Genomic DNA, 22,137 nt, shown 5'->3' on the forward strand with positions numbered 1-22,137 from the left:
TATGATGGTTTATCTTGAAGCCAAACTGATTATCCACTACTTTGACTAGTTTTGTAAGTACTTAGTTAATCTAGTATTTAGCATCATAGTATATAATTTAGATACACAATTAGAAATGGCAATGCCTCTATAGTTATTAGCATCCTTTGGGTTACCTAACTTAAAAATAGGAATAATGACTATTATTCCAATGTGATGGCAATATGCCTGAATTTAAAACTTGTGTGAACATTTCAGGGATATATGAACGTAAATATCACCCTGTTACAAGTACACCGACAGAGGGCGCAGTAGTAAATCTGTTTAGCTATTAACAAATAACGCATTACTAGTATATGGCGATAGTTTATTAATGCAGATTGTCATGGAGTATACTCGCTTCCATCAGAGCTGTCTGGACAATCGGTCGTGGTGAAACAACTTGAAATCACAACCAAATGAACGTGTGGGGTTGACAGTTCAAAGGTCAAGAACTACGCTTGCGCACAAAATTTTCAAAATTTCATTGATGACTGTGGGTTGTGAAATAGCAGGATGGAATTAATTTTCGTGTTCTTGTGGCGTTGCCGTGGCAATGAGTAATTTGTATGATCCCGTGGAAATTATTTACGTTAAAAATCACATATACATAGGTCGCTGCGTTTGTATTTCATGACTCTCAAGTGACGGTTCTGTGCGATAAACTGTGCAGTACAGTATTGTATCCGAGCGCTAAACCACAGTTGTAAAGGGAAAATGTCGAAGAGAGTGTGTCCCAATTGCGGTGGCAGTGACATTGACGTTGACCAGGCACGTGGCAACGCTGTTTGTGTTGCCTGTGGGTCGGTTCTTGAAGATAATATCATTGTATCTGAGGTGAACTTCGCCGAAAACTCCCTGGGAGGAACTTCCGTTATTGGTCAATATGTCTCCGCAGAAGGTCAGTAGTCGGGTCGCATTTTAGCAATATATACTGAGCAAAGAATTTAATGAATATTGATATTATATACTTTATTAGGATCTTGCGGTAACGTCCATGACAAACTTCAAAATAAAATAAACACACGAATAACAATTGTATAATACATCCATACACATACCGTTAACTGAACACAACAAAACATGGAACAGTATTGACACTTTGACGATTAGTATTTGTTCTATTAGAGTGCATCTCAAATACAGGTACATGTACTTATTTTATTAGGCTATCACCTGATGCCACTTTTAAAGCTTGTTGATACGAGCGAGGCCAGTATTATCCATGAACCAAAGGTGAGTGGATAATACAGCCAATAACACCATGAGTATCAACCAGCTTCATAAATAAGTGATATCCGGTAGCAATCTTTTTATCACATAACCAAACCTGATTGCTGATATTAAAACTGTAATGTTTCAGAGCTACACTTACGAATCATATTCTAATTTGTACATTTGCAGTTGATTGTGGTTGCTGTTTTTTGATGATAATCAGAATGATTACCCTTCTTTGTTTTACCCGATTTGCTCTAATAGAAGCACATGTCAAATAGCAGCACACATGTGACAAATATTGCAAATAATGTATGCTGGATCATTATAATATGACTTATTATACATCTGTCACCATAACACCATAAGTTACAGCGTGCCCTAATTTTGCGATATTTCACAGAGTATTTTCATCGTACCAGGAAATGCGAATTCCTCTAATAATAAAAACAAACAAGGCTGCCACCAGAGTTTGACCCGACTCCACACAAAGAAGTTCGCTGATTCTGTACTAAACATTTTTAATTTTGGCATTCCCATGGTGTATCTGTAGAAAGAAAAGATGTATAATAATAAGGTTATTACAAGGATACCTCAAGTATGCACTCAAGTATGCCGTGCATCGACCTTCGTTGCATGCCAGTCGATAATCCAGCTGTACTGTCTTTGTGCATACTTGAGGTATCCTTGTAATAACCTCATATTATTTTGACCAGAGACTTACATCTCTAACTGAATACCAGTGTACATTACTGCTTTTATATTTTCAGCCAACAATGTTTCTTTTGTTGTGACAAAATTACACTGACCCATTTATACTAAATGTGTGTCCTTCTAATAAAGTAAATACATTAACAAAGTTAGATAAGGCATGCCACTTTCATAACTGCAGGATGATATGCAATTAATATGCAAACTTATGTATTTTGTATGGGTCAACCCTTGTATTTGTTTAGAAAAGTACTCACTAGCAGCAAATTGTATAAATAGTAGTTCAATTGAAAGTATTACTAAAATACTTAGAATTATCTGAATGTTCCTAAATTTCATTTCTTTAGTCTCGAAAGGTTGAGGTGTACATTTGTAGCTAGACTTGGTTCCAGACCCTCTGTACTAGGCTACTGTTACTTGGGCACTTGCACTAGAGACTCGGGGAAAGGTGGCATTTATTTTGGCAGTAATATAAGATTATTATGAAAACATTGCAAGGTATACATGAAGGCAGTATGACAATCGTATCAACGAAGACATTACAGAGGTCTATGCAATGCCGTACTGCCTGAATGCATAATTTATGGTATTCTCGTGATAACCTTATGTACATTTTTTTGCACTATGTAAGCATATTTAAGTACCTGTAAAATATAACTGCCAAAAATGGCAGCAAAATCCTTACTGCATGATAATTTGTGTCCAGTGACTTGATTCTGTTTTCATCACATGCTGCGTTCGATGTAAATTTCACGAGGCAATGGCAAAATTTTGTTGCATTGAAAATTGCTCTGGTGTCAGTGACTTTCGCAAAGTTTTGTCTTTACGAATGCCATAAAATCTAGAAAATTATACAATTTACAGTATGATGCCTACTTATTATTGAAGATGTCTGTAACACATTGGAACATGTGCATTCAATAATAAAGATAATATTTTATTAGTCTTTGAAACTGTAAAAAGTAAGATACAAGTCAGCAACAAGAAGAAAAAGAAAAGAAAAAAACAATCTATAAAAGCATTCATACATGTAAATTATTCAGTTTCTCGTTTCTGAATTTCCATAGGTGGGTGAGAAAGTTTCGGATTTCGTTTGATGTATTATTTCTCAAATCCTTATTGATTGCCCATAAAGCATCACTGAAGAGAAAACTAAATTTGAAATTAATTCCTCCTGAAAAAATCTATCTACAATAGTTGATTCTTCACTATCTTTATCCTCACATCGTCTATCTTTCTGAAAACAATTTTGTCTAGTAAGTCAGTTTCTTCAACAGGATTTTACAGACAGTTGAATTCCATTGTGTTCTGTGTCAGATGAACAATAATCTATTTATTTTTGAGTTTGTCCGTATGTTATTTTCTTGTCTCTATCATAGGAGGAAAGTCTCATTCTCTTGGAAGTAGTTTTCATCATGGTTTTGGGAAAGAATCAAGGGCTGTAACACTTCTAAATGGTAAGCTGCCAAACTTATTCACTAACTATATTTAGGGGTTACGTACATGTACGTGCATTGTATTTTTAAGTAAAATTGCAGTATCTTTAAAGTGCCTGCGAAATGGCTGCTATTTTCACGCCTAAAATTATCAATTGATACATAAATATTATTAATTTTTATGTTTCTAAGCATGAATTATTTTTTTTAAATGAAAAAATGTGTTTTATACTCAGTCTACGGCAACTTTATTTTTGTGTATTTTAAAACGAGACTCCTCATTAGCTTCTCATTTGCATACAGAAATTTCCTTTGTGACATCAGAAGGGGAAGTCGCATGGCAGCTTGCATTGCCGATACGTGTAAATATGGCAAATTTCTTGTGCAGTTTTCTCGTCTTTGACTATATTGTCACTTATGTACTTGTTCGCCGAGGAAGAATGGACCATAATGAACACATAGTATCAATTTTTGTTGCATGGGGTTAAGTTAGATGTGAAATATGTCCGTTCTGGTGTAGCTGGTCACCGTGATCGTCACCGACACCGGCGCACGTTTGTACATTGCTGCTGGATAAAATAGAATTTGACGTCAGAATTATCTCGTTATTTAGCAGGTTACTAGGCACGTCACTACACTGTTTTATTTCATCGATCGTCTGAGTAAAACTTTCAAAATTAAAATAAAATAGAACATATTTTTTACATTCTATACATTAGACTATAGTGATCACTATAAAATAATTAAAAAAACGACAAATCACAGTTACTAAATAAATGACAGCCGCGTGGAAATAAATTGACATTTTGTTGAAATAGGTGAACGCGTCGGGTCACGGCGAGGGCAAGTGCGTTAAAAGCGGCGTTTAATTGGATAACAAAAATAATTGAGATCGACACACATACAGATAAATTCAGAGTGGATTTGAGTTAGCTTGGTCCATGGTGTGATTGTCATAATTATAACATCGTATTAAAACTTTATTTGGTGGAAACACATTGACCAAGCCCGGATTCTTATTTCATAAATTATTACGCAGATCAAGCTGCAAGCATGGAGGTAAAAAAAGAACAGAGGTGTGAATTCGACATTCAACACAATCCACCAAACAATTCAGAAACTTTTAGCCTTCGAAAATGAAAACAGTTAGCAGTGTGTAAGGGCTGTGTAATTTTCTGTTTGTCCGACGCTTCGTTTTCGTGTCACTGTCAAAATTACTGTTACCTTTTACTTAACAGGGACTAAATGGTTTCTATAAAACGATAATCAGGATCGCAAAAAAAGTCAACTGATTTGAAACACTTGCCGGACATCGCTCTCTCTTCTGAAATCCGCCTTGGTGATCATGGGCTGGTCCGGAATCTATTTCTTTCAAAAGTGTTGCGCCAGGTTTACGTTGTCAGCGTTTCTCTTTAAACCTAGTCGGGTTTTTTTATGGACGAGGACAGTTGAATGATTCTAAGGTTAAGTGATGTCGCACCTTCGGATCGATTAGAAACGTGTGAATACATACACTATGGCTATACGTGACACTGCAACTGCCCACAACACAACATCTAAAAACTCTCTCTCTCTCAAAAAAAAAGAAAAAACGCCGACCGAAAAATGTATATCGTTTAAAAGTATACTGAACGGCCAGTGTTATTACGGCTCAGGGTATGACTTCCTCTCACATTTTGTCATTTGGTGGCGCACTTTCGGCGAGAGCCGGAAATCTGGAAACAGTCAACCGTTTCACGATAGGTGGGCGTGGCTACAACACGAGAAATATCCCAAATTTACTTGGATACGAGTAATCATTTTCAGCAAAAAAATCAGTAACTACCCATTTCAGTGGGACACAGATCTAAAATGGGAAACGTGAGGGTGGGCATTACACAGGCACTTTAAAATAACAAAATCATGATACAATTTTGTTGTTGGAAATGATGAATGTTGATAAAAAGTTAGAAATTAATGTTCAAAATCGGACAACTGAATATCAACTCACTTGCCTTAACAGGCTATAGAAAATATATAGGCAACATGCATTTTGGACAAGTGAGTTTAAAATATAATGCTCTGATAGTGTATAATTATTCAAAATGTTGGGGTGTAATGTATGTTATCATGACTTCTGTCACTATGATACAACTCCATGAATGGAAATACATGTGCTGTCCACAAGTTCAATGAGCCATATTTGATGTTGATTTCAGGTAAGAGAAAGATTCAGTCGCTTGGTGCACAGCTGAAATTAAATCAACACTGTATAGACACTGCATACAATTTTTTCAAAATGGCGGTTTCCAAGAGATTGACGAGGGGTCGGAAGACGAGTCATGTTGTCTCAGCATGTTTGTATCTTGTCTGTAGGACGGAAGGTACACCACGTATCCTTTGCATAAATGATTGATTAAATCAGTATTTGTTAAAGTTGCACTCTGAGAGCATTCATAGAACTTTTGTGTTGAGACTACTAGTAATATATGAAATATTTGATGGTCTGAATTTGTGCATGAATTGTTTAGAATTACTGTGAATCAGAAGCAATACTTTGTAAATCTACATGTGTACAAATGCTATAAAAAAGTGTTAGCAAAGGAAATTCAAACACTATTACTAGTATCAAATGGGAAGCCAAAACGATTGGACATGCAAAAAAGTATTGAAATTTGAGTGTTTATTATACATTTTCTTCAATTCCAGTAATTTCAGACTACTGGTAATGTGGATAATGGAAAAGCACATTTAATTGTACCTTCAATAGTACATTGTTCTTTTCAATATATTTTCTTACATAAATTGTTAAACAGATATGCTATTAGATTTCAGTGACATTTTGCAGGTGAGTGGTTTTTCAAAGTATGTGTCTAGAGTGCTTGTTGTTGTCTTCTGGTCAAAACATCTGCCACAAAAATCAAATGATTTTATTTTGAACTTAAATTAATTTTTTTAATAGTTCAGTGTCAAAATGCCAATCTTCAATATCTGAATATGGCGTTGAGATACTCTTACTTCATTAAAATGACCATCCTCAAATGTGTATAGCAAATTATGAAGCAAGAAAATTTTCCAAAAATACTTTTGCATTTGGCAAATCATACATGATGTTGACACCACTACAACAATATGACCTTTGTTTTTACATATGATTTCATGCATTTCATGGAATCTCACAGTGAACGCAAAAACTTATGCCAGAGAAAAATTGACACCATGTTATAAAATCGTTCTAATGCTCCAGCACTGATCTCCAGAAATGGACCATAATAACTATCCATAATTGTCCACTGTTCATGGAAATCAATGCTTGACCATTATGAAGAAATTACATATTATCGTATTCGCTCTATTAGTAGCACATCTCTAATAGAAGTACATTATAAACCTAAAAACACAATTGTTGTATACTCAAATATTACTTAATTTTACAATGGAAACGCCTCTCTGCATGTGCTACTAATAGAACAAATACATTATGACCCAGAACTAGAGCTGGACTACAATTTCTGTTCTTTAAAATGAAGTTCCCTTTATGTGATAGTTATCATGCATGACTTGATATGACGATTAGTCACCGAGACGAACCATTTGACCATTAGCAACTATTTATCACTGAAACTTATGCATATATTTGCTGTTGAACACCCCTCAAACAAGAATTGTTCCATCACAAAGCTAATCTAGGTACAAGTACTGTGGTTACTGGCATTCTTCCTAAATTTGCTGATAATTGCATCTTTATTTTCCTTTTTAATAGGTTAATGTATATGTGCTAGGTAAAACATACCTGAAGTTGTCAACTGAATTACATATAAATGTTCCTGCAATAGGTAAATTATTTATATCATTACAATGTATTTTTGTTGTTGAAATGAAATCACTAATGAAGATTAGTATATCGTATATTAGCCCATCCACCAACTTATCTATCACATCACAGTCAGTCATGTAACCCATTATTCTGGCGGAGCTGTTCATATAGGTGATTGTCTGTCGTCGAACGTCAACAATTGCTGACTTCTTTTTGAAAATTGCCAGCTCAATTGCTTTGATATTTGGTATGTATGTACCTTGTTGGCCTCTGTAAGATTTGTTCATTTTGTGACAATATCTTCAATTCTCTATTTTTGTCTAATATTTTTGGTCAAAAATGCTATTTTTGACTATTTCTTGAAAACTACCAGCTCAATTGGTTTGATGTGTTATACTTAAGTACGTTGGGTGGACCTCTATTAGATTGGTTCATTTTGTGTCGATATCATTAATTCTCTATTTTGGGCAAATATTTTTGTAATTTTTGGTAACAAATTATAATTTTGAATTCTTCTTGTAACACGTACTGCGAATTACAATTATTTTGATGAAGTTAAGTTGACATCTTCTCAACTGCCAAAACCAAACTAAGTGTGCGTTGCTCGACTTAGCTACCACAATGTTATTGTAGGACAGCAGAGCTATTTTGACCGTTATTTTTCTCCAGCATCCATCAAAAACTGTCTATGTTTACTTGTTGATCAGGCAATTTCAGACAGAATTTGTTCTGTCATGATGAAGGTGCCCAAGAGAGCAACTTTCTCCATACTTTTTTAACTTAAAAGAACATTTCTTCTGATCAGCCAAGCTGTGAAGTAGTCACTCCACCAACTGAGCTGTACAGGTGGTCGATGGGCAATGCAACGAGTAGCCGTTGATTACATTGCATTGTCTTGTCAGGTGTGCCGTGTACAGGTCATTTTTTCTGATCTGATCATCAGCTCATTGTTCATCTACACAAATGGAGTTACATAACATACACATGCATCCACCACAATGGGGTTTGTAGCAACTACTGAAACTCACCAAATTTGTGATATAACAGGTTATTCAGACACGTATTGATTAAACCGAATGTTTTTTTGGGAGTTCGCAGTTACTAAAAACATTGCAAAGTAATTCAGAGAGCGTCCTCATACCTGTTGGTTAATCGATTTTAAAAATAATTTAGTTGAATACCAAGAAATTCATCATATATACATTTAACCATTAGAAAACCCACACTTTCATTTTGTTTATGCAAACCCTGCAGTTGTATTTACATGTGAATTTTAATCAACTACAGCTGAGATTGTGAACCAGCATTGTATTAGTTAGATCACATATTTTGTAAATCTACACAGACCAGACTATTGCATCTTGGTTAAGACTATAGTTATATATAGTTTTTCCTCAACGACTGAAGAAGTTGGTGGGATTCAAATTATACCCACAATGCAAACCAATTCCAAACCATACAGTTACCAATACTTTTCAGATCTGTGGTGACTTCTAGGAGAGAAGTCTACTCAATTGAGATAGACAAACACACTAACCATTGAGATCAAGTGCACATTTGCAAATAAAAATTCAATTTGAAATATTAAAATTATTTTTATTAGCATAACTATCACACCATGTGTTCAATAAAAATTCTATTGTACATTGAATGACAGTTATGTGAATATAATCTAGCCATCAGGCATGTAAATGTTACAGTCAGTAGAAATCTAATAAAAATATGATTCTGTTCAATAAATAAATGTACCACATTCCTTTACTTTAGGGTTGGGATTTCATAATATTGGTAATATTCAATGTTTTGGATTCACTACATACATGTACATAAAATGGCTATATTTCACATTTATATGCAAATGCTACCGGGTAAGTTGCGTTGAAATAACAGTACCGGTATGCAAAATAAGATATACTTGTAGGTACATAGAAAAGAAGGTTATATTCTATTATCAGACTCACTAGTGTAAATAGTTGCAAGCTCATGAATCACATACAATTCTCCAGCCTTTGACTGTGAACTCTTGTCCCAACTCCGACAATTCTAGGTAACTGAAAATGTTCATTCACACACTCTACATATAGAACACAATGAAAACATTTTTCTCTGAATAACGTGTATTAACATAGTAGTCATAAATGCATATGGCTTGGCAAAAGTTGTTAACAGTATGAGCCTATACAAAGGCCTAATATAGTGGAGATTTTATAAGGGGAAACTGTTGCATCTAAAGATCCGATTTGAACTAAGGAACTGATTTAAAATTGCCAGTTACATTGCAGCATGGTTTGCACCATTTGTGATCACACCAGCCATTCTAAGAAATTATTATCATGCAACTTCCAATCCTATAAAATTCCCAGAATACTACTATGTTTTTATCATTTCATTACACTTCTTTTTGCTCGGTGTTAACCACCAATGTTTCGGCAACTACACATGGTATCACGTGACAGTCATATAATTGATATAGATTATTCAAATAAAATAATTTCACAATTCTTTGATGTTTAAAATTGTTTGCATTATGACTTCATATTATTGCTTTTCCATGCCATGTATATTAAAATAATGACACTAAGCATGTGGGATCATCATTCCTGTTTAACTCTTCACATCACTTGTAAGGTATTGTCTACAGCTATTTCACGTCTCAGAACAATATTCAACCTGCATACAACAAATACATGTCTATTTATTCATGCTCAAGTCATATATGAGTGTGTTCAGTGAATTAGCAAATTTGCATTTTTCTTCACAAATTAGGCGTGTTTTGAGCTTTGACAAGTACCAGGTAACACATTTAGTGATTAAAAAATCATATGTGTAGATACATATGTTGTAGTATGAAAGTTGGCAGTTCAATAAACTAATTTTATAATCAGTTGTTTAAACTTTAATATTACCCTGTTTCAAGGTACATGTACCACACTTTCAGCATATACCAGTACATGTAATAGGAGAAAAAAAGGTTCAAGATTATTAGGCATAAAATATCATCTCTGGTATTTGCCCTCCTTGAACACCAGTTCCATTTGTACTCTCTGTGGAACATTGAAATTGAAATATAACGTCCCCACATGACACTTCAGGCAAGCCTTCTTGTCCAAAGTAGCTGAGTTCTGTTCCATCTAATATTACACTTGCTGTATAGTAGGCATCTGGTTCTATCTGAATTGGATGGTCAAACAATACAGGAAAGGTATTACTTGAGCCATCTGTGTAGAACTGAGTCTGTCTCTGTCCAAGAACTTTACCTGCACGTTTTAATTCAATTTTGATCTTGTAATCATATGAGCCAGAACTAGAACCATAAAGACCGTAACCAGCAATGAATATACGCTTATCAACTGAAAACTGAATGCTGTCTGTTCGTCCTCTATATCGCCACTGATTGCTACGATAGGCAGAGGACTGAAATCTGTGAACTCGTTGTGGTTTGAGACCAATTCGAGGTTTTGAGCAGAATTCTAACTGTGGTTTTTGAAGTGCTGTAAAATGCAAGAATACATCTGTAGTTTCTTTCAGCGTAAGCAGACCAGACTGTGCAACGGTGTTTGCAAATTCCTCAATGGGCATTGCTGGTATGCGAACCAGATGTAATGAACCACCGAGTACTTTGCGTTTATTATCAGGGTTAATCTTTATATCCTGTCTTACACATTCTGCTTCAGACCAACGTGAGGCAGCTTCAAAAACTACACTTTCCTTGGCATTGAGTGTTTCTCTTGCCAACACAGATTCCAGAGTAGTACAATCAATATCACAGAATTCCTCTGATGTGAGTGCTTCTTCAGCTTGAGCATCAATCACTTCCCAACAACGTTTTGTTAACTCTGGTTCCTCAAACAGTCTGCTCTGACTTAAAAACACACATGCATTTCTAGCACTCAGGCTTGTTTCCAGGAAGCTTACACATGCCCTCGCTAAATGAGGAACAATGTATTTCTTAGCTGCATACAGTGTACTTAGGACGGTATCAGCTACCAAATCTATCTCATCACAGTATAAATACCTACAGGAAAAAAACAATAGAAATTCAGGAGTCAAGAAGGACTATATTAGTTGACATGGTACCATATCTTATATTAAAGTAAATTTTGAAAAAGTTGGTCTTAAAAATATATGGCTATGTTCATTGGTTTAATAGGTATTGTACAATTTATGAACCTGAACTACATGGTAACATGACACAGTAATGAGAAAATTTGACATAGAATTCCATAGAACCATAGACCTTAGAAAACAAGGTCTATGATAGAACTTACTGCATCAGTCATATTTCATTTTTTTTTTACCTATCTGACACCAGTCAATAAATTGAGATACGATATGTACTATCCACCATAGGAACAAATTTTAGAAGCATTTTAATAATGACATTTACTAAAATATACTGGTGACCTCAATTTTAATTTCGAAGTTAAAATGATTCTTTTACTAACTGAGAGGAGAATTTATTGCAAAATGGATAAATATGAGTATTTTTGTTCGTGAGAAGGCTTCTTCCTCCTTCAAAATTACTGTAGCAGTTAATGTTATTGTAGGGTCTAAGGCATCCAATTCACAAGAATTTAATCTAATTCAAAATAAATCTAGTTTTGATTTTAATCATAGATTTACTTTTATTAAACACATAAAATTCCCCAGGGGGAATTAAAATGGTTACATTTACACTAAACAAAACTAGACTAATAATACAAAAGACTAAAGTAGTGATTAAAAAAAATAATAATTGAAATAAAAGAAATAAAAAAAACATGAATATAGACTATACTGTCTATGTTTTAATAACCAGTTTCTAAAACCGGTAGAAAAAACAACCTACAGCCTAGCAAGTTCACATTGGTTGGGTAATATTTCAAATCATATAAACTATACAATTTAAAATCAGAGTTAATACCGCTGCACATACCGGAGCAAATTAATAAATGCTTGAGGCTCCACATCTGGTATTTCAATTTCGGATCTGTTCTCTGCCAAGTCACCATAAAACATCGCATAGAAGACGGAACTGCCAGTGGCAAGGACGTATTTATGTGATGGCATCAGTTGCGCCGAATTTTTCGGACCGACTAAGAAGTGAATGTCACTCATAAGTTCATTTAGAAACATGTACGAATTTCTTTCGCAGACTGTAGACTTCTCTGCTTGCCAGTTTTCCAGAACTGTCACCGGCGGAGTTACTGGTGTCTTCGGTTTAATACACGATGACTTTTCATTAGTTGGCAACATGACTTGTTTAAAACTATCACCGCGATTTAAATTCATTTTGTCGGTCACTGATCTATTGAGGTAGTACGGCTACTTATTAAGCTGTCTGGCAAATGTAAACAAAAGAAGACTGTCGTGGGAACCCTGGTTGGAGACTGGGGGTCAGCGACCCCGAAAGGAAGGAAGCTGGTATACTCGGATTTCCTTGATGACAGACTGTATACTCTTAATGCATCCGTGCAACGAAATGATAGATTCCAAAGATTACGCATAGAAAATTCTGATAAAAAACAAGTGTCTCTTTACGTCGAGCGAGGGTCCGTTCGTCGGCGGCGGCTTTGGTTAGCAGTGATATTTTTTTCTGTATAATGAGTTGGCAGCACAGTACGATTTCTTACCGCGAATCCTAATATCAAAAAATACAAATGTCTTCAGCAAGACTGCATACCGCCGAAAGATACGCAATTAATTTTGATCAAGTTCTCGACTGCAAAATTAGGAGTCAAAAGGGTCGGCCATTTTTAATAACAATATTACCCATAATTCAATTCGATGTCAGAATGATTGACAGGAAATACCACCTAGGAGACCCGTCAATGAACCATTCTTAGGAGAAGTACTTTATTTGCTGACCGATAAGCCAATGGACGTTCTCGAATTTAATAGCGAGGCATTGTTTATTCTCTTCTGATTAATTCCATGTGTAAATAAATAAAACAAATAAAATGAAAAATAGAAAATTGTTTTCAGGTCGTCACTAAAAAAATTACAACATTCTAAATCAAATTTGCATGCTTAAATATTTCAATGCGCGGTGAATTTGGATATTGGAGTCAAAACTATTTTGTCTAAAATGGATGTTTGACATGGGCGTTATGTGAGCATAGTTCAAAATAACTGATGCATGTGATGACCAAAAATAAAAATATTTCTATTTTTAATCTTGACATTCCTAATTAGTCTTCAAGTTCATTATACTTTTAGCCAGGTTTGTTATAGTTTTCTGAATAGTTATCACTGTACATTGAATCTAGATTTCTTCATGCCTTGGTATAGCATGAAGTATTAGTTATGCAGTACTACCAACAACAAACCCATTCCCCTTATTTTTATAAATCTTCATAAATTTCACAATTCAAACTGAAACAAGTTTTTAATGGCCGACGGAATAACATTGGAATATTTACAAAAGACTTCATTGCGCACTATGCTCGTTGTTTGATCTTTGAAATTTATAAATATGTTTAAAAATGAAAAGATTGGGTTTGTTGTACAAATGTATGTATGTATGTATGTATGACACTATAAGGACAAACATCCTAGTGCATTTGTTCCCCCACAATCAATGATAATTCATTTACTTTTACCAAAAAAATGAAAGCAGCTATTATCATTGAAGTTCAAAAAGAATAAAAGTGGTACAAATTGAGGTATAATATTAAAAATGATTACTTTCTTTTAAAGTTCTTTGCTGTTATAGAACAAAAACTGCCAGGATATGTGAGCTTTAGGAGTTGCACTTATTAAGGTTCATCGGTACCATGTTAAAATAAAGAATGATTCATATTTTTCTTCCCAGATCCTTGTTTGTATATTCCACGTTTTGCCCACAAACTAGAGTTTGGTGATAAAACTCATGATGTTTCCATGACAGCATTGCGTTTGGTGTCTCGTATGAAACGTGATTGGATGCATACTGGTAGAAGACCATCAGGACTTTGCGGAGCAGGTACTGAATATTTCTAGCTTAAAAGTGTTTGTGGTTCTCTAAAGAAAACCACCCCAGTAGACTTTTCCTATAAGTCTTGTCTTTTAGTGGTGATTGAAACACTCCTGTGATGTCAAAATTTCATAGATGGGAGAAAGCAATTGTGTAGTCTTTTGTCATTTAAAATATAGTAAAACTGTTGAGCACCATAGTTTTTCCAGCCAAAATTTTGTGTCATTTTGCCTGTTTTTATTATGTATTTTTTGCATAATTTTGACCAAATGGATATAAATTCCCATTGAGTTCAGGTCCTGCATATAAAGGGTTAAAACAATATGTCACTATGAGCTGTAGTGGCTTTCCTTTCACCCATTGTAATCATAAAAATGCTGGACGATACAACGTATGTATTTCATTTATTATGTAAGAGTTAGAAACTATTGAGTTTAATGATGGGAATGGTTATTAGCAGTCAAGAGTTAGTACTGATGTGGGCTTACGTTTGACCTTTGCATTTCTGTTTCAGCTCTCTTGGTATCAGCAAGACTTCATGATTTTAATCGAACGCAAAAAGAAATTATTCGTGTGGTTAAAGTATGCGATGCAACGTTAAGGAAAAGGTAAAATCACTCCACCAAAAATGTACATAATTTACAACACATTGCATTTTGTGCTATGTTCTATGTATGACTTTGGATGGTCCACTCACTTTTGTAATACTTCTAAGTCATTGTATTACAGATTGACTGAGTTTGAAGAGACTCCTTCAAGTCGGCTGACAATTGATGAATTTCAGAAAATAGATTTAGAAGAGGAACAAGACCCACCAGCATTTACAAATGCCAGGAGAAAAGCCAAAAAAGCACAGGTAAGTTATTATGTATGATGACAAGGAATTATGAGATGAGGGTATGCAACTCTGGTATCTATGTCATGAAAAAAATATCACCTCTTGTAATATCTCAAGCTTATTTCAACCAATGACATCACAGAACACTGTGGATGTTTGGAAATGTTCAAGCTTTAATCAAAATGGCAACCCACATGTAATACATGCATTGCAAATAAGCAGGACATCTGCAGAACAGCCCAAGCAGAACACTACCCAGCTCTTTCACAGAATCACTTATTTGCATTAGTATTTTTAGAAATATTTTCCTTGTGATTTTCTTCGAACAATCACCTTGGTGTCCTTCAAAAAATTCACATTATTCCTGTATACTTAGTCAAAAAAGCCATGGAACTAGGTGCCCTGTATACTTAGTCAAAAAAGCCATGGAACTAGGTGCCCTGTATATTTAGTCAAAAAAGCCATGGAACTAGGTTCCCTGTATACTTAGTCAAAAAGCCATGGAACTAGGTGCCCTGTATACTTAGTCAAAAAGCCATGGAACTAGGTGCCCTGTATACTTAGTCAAAAAAGCCATGGAACTAGGTTCCCTGTATACTTAGTCAAAAAGCCATGGAACTAGGTGCCCTGTATACTTAGTCAAAAAGCCATGGAACTAGGTTCCCTGTATACTTAGTCAAAAAGCCATGGAACTAGGTGCCCTGTATACTTAGTCAAAAAAGCCATGGAACTAGGTTCCCTGTATACTTAGTCAAAAAGCCATGGAACTAGGTGCCCTGTATACTTAGTCAAAAAGCCATGGAACTAGGTTCCCTGTATACTTAGTCAAAAAGCCATGGAACTAGGTTCCCTGTATACTTAGTCAAAAAAGCCATGGAACTAGGTTCCCTGTATACTTAGTCAAAAAGCCATGGAACTAGGTTCCCTGTATACTTAGTCAAAAAAGCCATGGAACTAGGTTCCCTGTATACTTAGTCAAAAAGCCATGGAACTAGGTGCCCTGTATACTTAGTCAAAAAGCCATGGAACTAGGTTCCCTGTATACTTAGTCAAAAAGCCATGGAACTAGGTGCCCTGTATACTTAGTCAAAAAGCCATGGAACTAGGTTCCCTGTATACTTAGTCAAAAAGCCTTGGAACTAGGTGCCCTGTATACTTAGTCAAAAAGCCATGGAACTAGGTTCCCTGTATACTTAGTCAAAAAGCCATGGAACTAGGTTCCCTGTATACTTAGTCAAAAAGCCATGGAACTAGGTTCCCTGTATACTTAGTCAAAAAGCCATGGAACTAGGTTCCCTGTATACTTAGTCAAAAAGCCATGGAACTAGGTTCCCTGTATACTTAGTCAAAAAGCCATGGAACTAGGTGCCCTGTATACTTAGTCAAAAAGCCATGGAACTAGGTGCCCTGTATACTTAGTCAAAAAGCCATGGAACTAGGTTCCCTGTATACTTAGTCAAAAAGCCATGGAACTAGGAGGTATGTAATGGCAATCTTGAGCTTCAACCTGAGCTTGCTCAGAGTCAACCTGAGCTCCACCCTGAGCTCCACCCTGAGCTTCAACCTGAGCTCCACCCTGAGCTTCAACTTGAGCTCCACCCTGAGCTTCCTCAGAGTCAACCTGAGCTCCACCCAACTTGAGCTTAGGAAATTATTTGGTATACTGATTTCATGCAAATTTATCTTAATTTATCATTTGAATAAAATATCTTTTTTGTCCAATACGTTTAGGATAGTATATCTAGTTTGGGTGAAAATCTATACAAATTAATACTGCATAATAATTTGGTAGATTTAATTTGGTTTAAATCACATGTGGATATTGCACAATTCTAAAGAACTTTTGGAAAAACTCTGATCTAGATCTTTATCTGAAATAAAGTCTATTAAAACATTCAATTTTAGATATTGTTCATCAATCATTTTTTCATAAGAATGGTTCTCGGCGATATAAATATATTGTTCTAAACTACAATTCCACTTATTTCGTCAAGAATGAAACTAATGCCACCACTTTTTACAGTGAAGAAGACATTGTCCTCATGCTTGAATTTGTGATAGATAATATATTTGTTAAGTTTGGAGGACATATATTTAACTGTGCTCCCTTGCTGACCGACTTGGTTTTATTCTTGTATGAGACCGAGTTTCTTCAGAAACAAACAATTAAAAGAAGCTAAATCTTTTAATTTTACATTTAGATATATTGATGATGTCCTTTCCATCAACAATCCTAACTTTTGTGATTCGCTCCCATTGATATATCCCACAGAACTAGACATTAAAGAAACTACAGAATCAGCTTCCTCGGCCTCATACCTTGACATTTATCTCGAATTAGACAACAATGGTCATCTTTCTACCAGACTTTATGACAAAAGAGATGATTTGTAAATATTGCCTTTTGTCATTGATTGTTTGGATTATAGTTGGATATTGTTGCTTGGATTTACAGCAGAAACTCAAAACGAATTTGGCGCACCGACACTGTGCTCCAACTTGAGCATCTGAGATCGAATCAGCTCGGTTTAAGTCACCCGTTAAAGCAAGCGAAAGAAACGCACTCACTAGCGAAAATGCACATATCTCTAAATATAGTTTAAACTTGTCATCGAAAATGATTGCACGGTTTGTAAAATGAAGTCTCCCATTGATGGTAGTTTTTTTTTATTGAAATCAGCAAATATGGCAACAAAACTGAGCGTTATACGACCTGGGCGTAGAAGCCAAAACGGGAAATAATTTTACCCCAGTATTAATAGTGGAAGATCATTACAATAACCATGGAAGAACCCCTTACTACCTTCCATGAAACCTGAGCGCTGCGCCACGCTGAGTTTTAACTTGAGCTTGGCATATTGTTTACAACGGAAGCTGAAACAAAGTTGGGGCGCCTACACAGAGCTCCAACCTGAGAGTTCAAGGTCACATCAGCTGTGTTGAAGCATGGAGGTAGAAAAGAGAAGTTAAATATTATGTTTCCAATTCTGTCATCGCCCAAGACTTTCTGATGGCACAATAAGAGCGAAATAAATTCTTGAAACATTATGTTGAAAATAAATCTCACCTTTCTGTCAAAATATTACTATGATACAGTGTATTTGTAGTTTTGTTGTGCTTTTAAGATGTTTTTGTCTCTAATATATTTTATCTTTTGTCTATTCATGGAGCTTTTTTTTTAGCTCCATGGTCTTTTCGACCAGGGTTGTTTATGTTTGAACAATCTAAGGTAACAAATCACTAATAATCGGCTTTATCTGTCATTTACTCATCGAATCTTAGGGTACCAGTATAACAAATTAAAGTGCAACAACACAGAATAATTAGCAGCTTGTGTCTATTCACAGTATTGAGCTCCATCCTATATAGAAAGGCTGTGGTATATAGAATAAAACAAATAATAATAATAACTTTGTTGTTATCGAATCTCTGTTGAAATATAGATAAAATTACAATAAAGAAAAAAATCATAATAATAAAAAAGTAAAAACAGAAAATTCCATTGAGACAAGCGTAAAATAAGTACACGTCAAAAGTACACGTCAAATACAATACATTTATAAAGAACACATCAAAAGTCTGTTTTGGGGTGGAGAGGTGTTAGACCTAGCTTTGTTTATAATAATAATAATAATAACAATATTCATTAGACGCATAAAATCCTTAGGAAAGGATAAAAGGGTCTTACAGAAAGAAATTTAAAAACTATAATCTAAAAAGAAAAAGAAAAACCTATTCTAAAAATATAAAAAAAATCAAAAACAAATATGAATAAACAATAAAGACAATTTGCAACCAATGGTGAATACAGAATATAGAATGAACACAAAATGTAACCTAATACACTGATAGTTGTTGCTGTTTTGTTCCATAGCTGTTTTTTAGGAAGACAGCTAAGGCTGGTGCTAGAGTATGGTGGGCTGTACATTTCATTACAAAATGCTACTCATCCTCAATTATATTTTGGCTGCACAAATCACATGTTCTTTTATCCAGTACGTGGCACATTATTATGTCTTATTTACTAAGTAGGCTTCTCTTAATAATATGTTATCAGAGTTTGTTACTCGGTTGAATATATATATACTTAAGTCGTTGTTTCTTGATAAAACAGTCAATTGGGTACCTTCCTAGCTCACCATAAACAGCCATTTTTGGTGTGAATTTGGAGAGACCAAGAATGAACCGACAAAATGAAAGATGGACATCCTTGGTTTGGTCTTAATGTAGCTTGTAATCAAACCATAGTACATCCATGATCAAACAAACCAGGGCATAGTCAAGCCTGGTTTTTACTCATCAAACTTTGCAAAATTTTGTTTTTTAATTCGGGTTAGATAATCAAATTTACTCAAATCCCTTTCAAATACCAATATATGTACATATATCCCTGTGCTTATAAGTATGCTAATTTTTGTTACGAGGGTTAAAATGGCTGGACAACAGGAAGTGCTCTACCTGCTGCCAAGCTTCAAATTATGATATCACATATTTAAACAATGTTTTTATCGGTACTTTTAATTTGTTTCCAGTTGACGTTTTTGATGAGCAGAAAAAAAAACAAGCGGGTGACGGAACAATCTTTTCTGTTCTGCAGTTTTACTCAAGGAATTGTACCTAGTGTTTATGTGTATTGTTTATGTGTTAACGATGAAAGTGTTTTGTTCTGCCTATGTTATTTGGGGATCAAATTGATAAACCAGTTCTAATGGGCGAGAAACCTATAAATTGCATCCAATATGCAGATGACCTTGCACTTATTTCAGAAACGGAAGACGGCCTACAAAGCTGTCTGAACAAATTAAATGACTATTGTATAAATTGGAATTTAGAAGTAAACGTAAAGAAAACTAAAGTCATGGTATTTAATTGCAGCAACAGACTGATTAAAAACATGAATTTTAAAATCAACAACCAAGACATAACAGCTGTTAGCGAGTTTTGCTATTTAGGGGCAATATTTACTCCAAATGGGAAATTTAAAACAAACTTATCTATGTTAAAAAATAAATCAATGAAGGCTCTTTTCAGCATCAGACAAACAGTCTTAAACCACAAAATAATCTCACCAGCACTTAGTTTGAAAATTTTCGACCAATTAATTTCACCTATACTCATGTATGGTGCAGAAATCTGGGCCAATGAAATCACAACTGACAGTAACAGTTTAGAGCAAGTTTGCAGTCATTTTTACAGGTTTATCCTAGGAGTGAGTAAAATGACGCCAATTAGTGGTTTGAAAGCAGAACTTGGTAGGTTACCAGTAAAATTAAAAATTAATTTGGCTCAAATTAAATACTGCCATAGACTATATAGTCTGCCAGATAATCACATTTTAAAATTAGCCCTGGATGAAATGATAAAAATTAATTCAAACTGGGGAAGGACTATTAATGCTACACTGGGACATGATCTAATTAAAATAAAAAATGATCACAATATGGAAAATTGGAATCAAATACTAAAAAAAGTAAAACTCAGACTATCTGAGTTTTATATTCAAAGATGGAGAGAAAAACTAAATTTCAGTGAAACCAATGAAAATAGGGGAACAAAACTGAGAACATACAAACTATTCAAAGTAAGCTATAATATGGAAAATTATTTGCAAAACATTTCAAATTTCAGCCTCAGGAAAATGCTTTCAAAATTCCGTCTGAGTGACCACAACTTAGAAATAGAATTAGGTAGAAGAACAAAGCCCAAAATAGAATTAGAAAATAGACACTGTAATAAATGTAACACTAAAGCATTAGGAGATGAAAAACATTTCCTGCTATTTTGTACTGGCTATATAGAACAAATAAACAAGCAGCCTGTCGGCTGAGATAGCTCCGCTGTTAGCAATGCACATGGCAATTAAAGAACAGAAGATATCATTAGAAAATGAACAAATCTGAGAGAGGTCCACATGTAGTACCTATATGTATAATATATCAAAGCAATTGGACTTGCGGTTTTCAACAAGAAGTCGAAAATATCACTTTTTACCAAAAATTACAAAAATATTCATCAAAATTAGAGAATTAAAGATATCATTATGAAATGAACAAATCTGAGAGAGGTCCACATGTAGTACCTATATATGTAATATCAAAGCAATTGGACTTGCGGTTTTCAACAAGAAGTCGAAAATATCACTTTTTACCAAAAATTACAAAAATATTCACCAAAATTAGAGAATTAAAGATATCATTACAAAATGAACAAATCTGAGAGAGGTCCACATGTAGTACCTATATATGTAATATCAAAGCAATTGGACTTGCGGTTTTCAACAAGAAGTCGAAAATATCACTTTTTACCAAAAATTACAAAAATATTCACCAAAATTAGAGAATTGAAGATATCATTACAAAATGAACAAATCTGAGAGAGGTCAACATGTAGTACCTATATATGTAATATCAAAGCAATTGGACTTGCGGTTTTCAACAAGAAGTCGAAAATATCACTTTTTACCAAAAATGACAAAAATATTCACCAAAATTAGAGAATTAAAGATATCATTACAAAATGAACAAATCTGAGAGAGGTCCACATGTAGTACCTATATATGTAATATCAAAGCAATTGCACTTGCGGTTTTCAACAAGAAGTCGAAAATATCACTTTTTACTAAAAATGACAAAAATATTCACCAAAATTAGAGAATTGAAGATATCATCATGAAATGAACAAATCTGAGAGAGGTCTACCCAAGGTACATATACACCAAGTATCAAAGCATTCAGGCTTGTAGTTTTCAAGAAGAAGTCGAAAAAGTAAAACATTGACACGGACGACGGACGACGACGACGACGACGGACAATCACTCATATGATAAGCTCCGCTCGACAAAGTCGACAGCGGAGCTAAAAAACTGTTTGATGAGTGTTCAATAAATATTTACACAATGGATGTGAATTCCATATTTAAAAAGATTATGGAGAATAATATAGCTTTAGCAAAATACTTAAAGAGCACAATTTTTAAAACCACAGAAAGTAATTAATTTATTTTTTTATTTTATTTTACTAACATTTTATTTTTATCTCTTATGTATTGTATGTATTTATGTTCCTTACCATACAAAAACCCTCTGAAGGTTTTTTAGTAGTGTAATAAAGTTATTATGTTATTATTATTATTGTTATACCTCAGACTACTATAGAACAGACTAGCAACACCTATTGTATGTGTGAATTGG

At 34.5% G+C, this 22,137-nt stretch overlaps 2 protein-coding genes across 2 annotated transcripts in view; one reads left to right on the forward strand and one right to left on the reverse strand.

Moving 5' to 3' along the window:
• Positions 1 to 506: 506 nt before the first annotated feature.
• Positions 507 to 22,137, forward strand: part of LOC100375384 (transcription factor IIIB 90 kDa subunit-like) — a 28,738-nt gene continuing 7,107 nt past the window's right edge. Inside the window, exons 1-8 of the mRNA XM_006820505.3 lie at positions 507 to 919; positions 3,324 to 3,401; positions 5,579 to 5,752; positions 6,176 to 6,207; positions 7,123 to 7,195; positions 13,970 to 14,119; positions 14,625 to 14,718; positions 14,840 to 14,966. Of these exons, the coding sequence (XP_006820568.1) occupies positions 736 to 919; positions 3,324 to 3,401; positions 5,579 to 5,752; positions 6,176 to 6,207; positions 7,123 to 7,195; positions 13,970 to 14,119; positions 14,625 to 14,718; positions 14,840 to 14,966 (912 nt within the window). The 5' untranslated portion in view covers positions 507 to 735. The remainder of the gene's footprint in view (positions 920 to 3,323; positions 3,402 to 5,578; positions 5,753 to 6,175; positions 6,208 to 7,122; positions 7,196 to 13,969; positions 14,120 to 14,624; positions 14,719 to 14,839; positions 14,967 to 22,137) is intronic.
• Positions 10,088 to 12,911, reverse strand: LOC100375232 (BTB/POZ domain-containing protein 3-like). Its single transcript, XM_002738031.4, has 2 exons — positions 12,092 to 12,911; positions 10,088 to 11,191 (listed from the first exon to the last, which is right to left on the reverse strand). The coding sequence occupies exons 1-2, from the start codon at positions 12,445 to 12,447 to the stop codon at positions 10,159 to 10,161; spliced, it is 1,389 nt and encodes a 462-aa protein (XP_002738077.3). The 5' UTR covers positions 12,448 to 12,911; the 3' UTR covers positions 10,088 to 10,158.

Source organism: Saccoglossus kowalevskii, chromosome 2, assembly GCF_978046115.1.
Source record: "Saccoglossus kowalevskii chromosome 2, keSacKowa6.1, whole genome shotgun sequence".
Classification (NCBI taxonomy): Eukaryota; Metazoa; Hemichordata; class Enteropneusta; family Harrimaniidae; genus Saccoglossus; species Saccoglossus kowalevskii.

What these genes read in the sequence shown, in the direction of transcription:
- LOC100375232 (XM_002738031.4), bottom strand. Translation starts at nt 12,447, where the DNA reads ATGAATTTAAATCGCGGTGATAGTTTTAAACAAGTCATGTTGCCAACT. An exon ending in GCATTTATTAATTTGCTCCG is followed by an intron (nt 11,192 to 12,091) that starts GTATGTGCAGCG and finishes TTTTTCCTGTAG; the next exon opens with GTATTTATACTGTGATGAGA.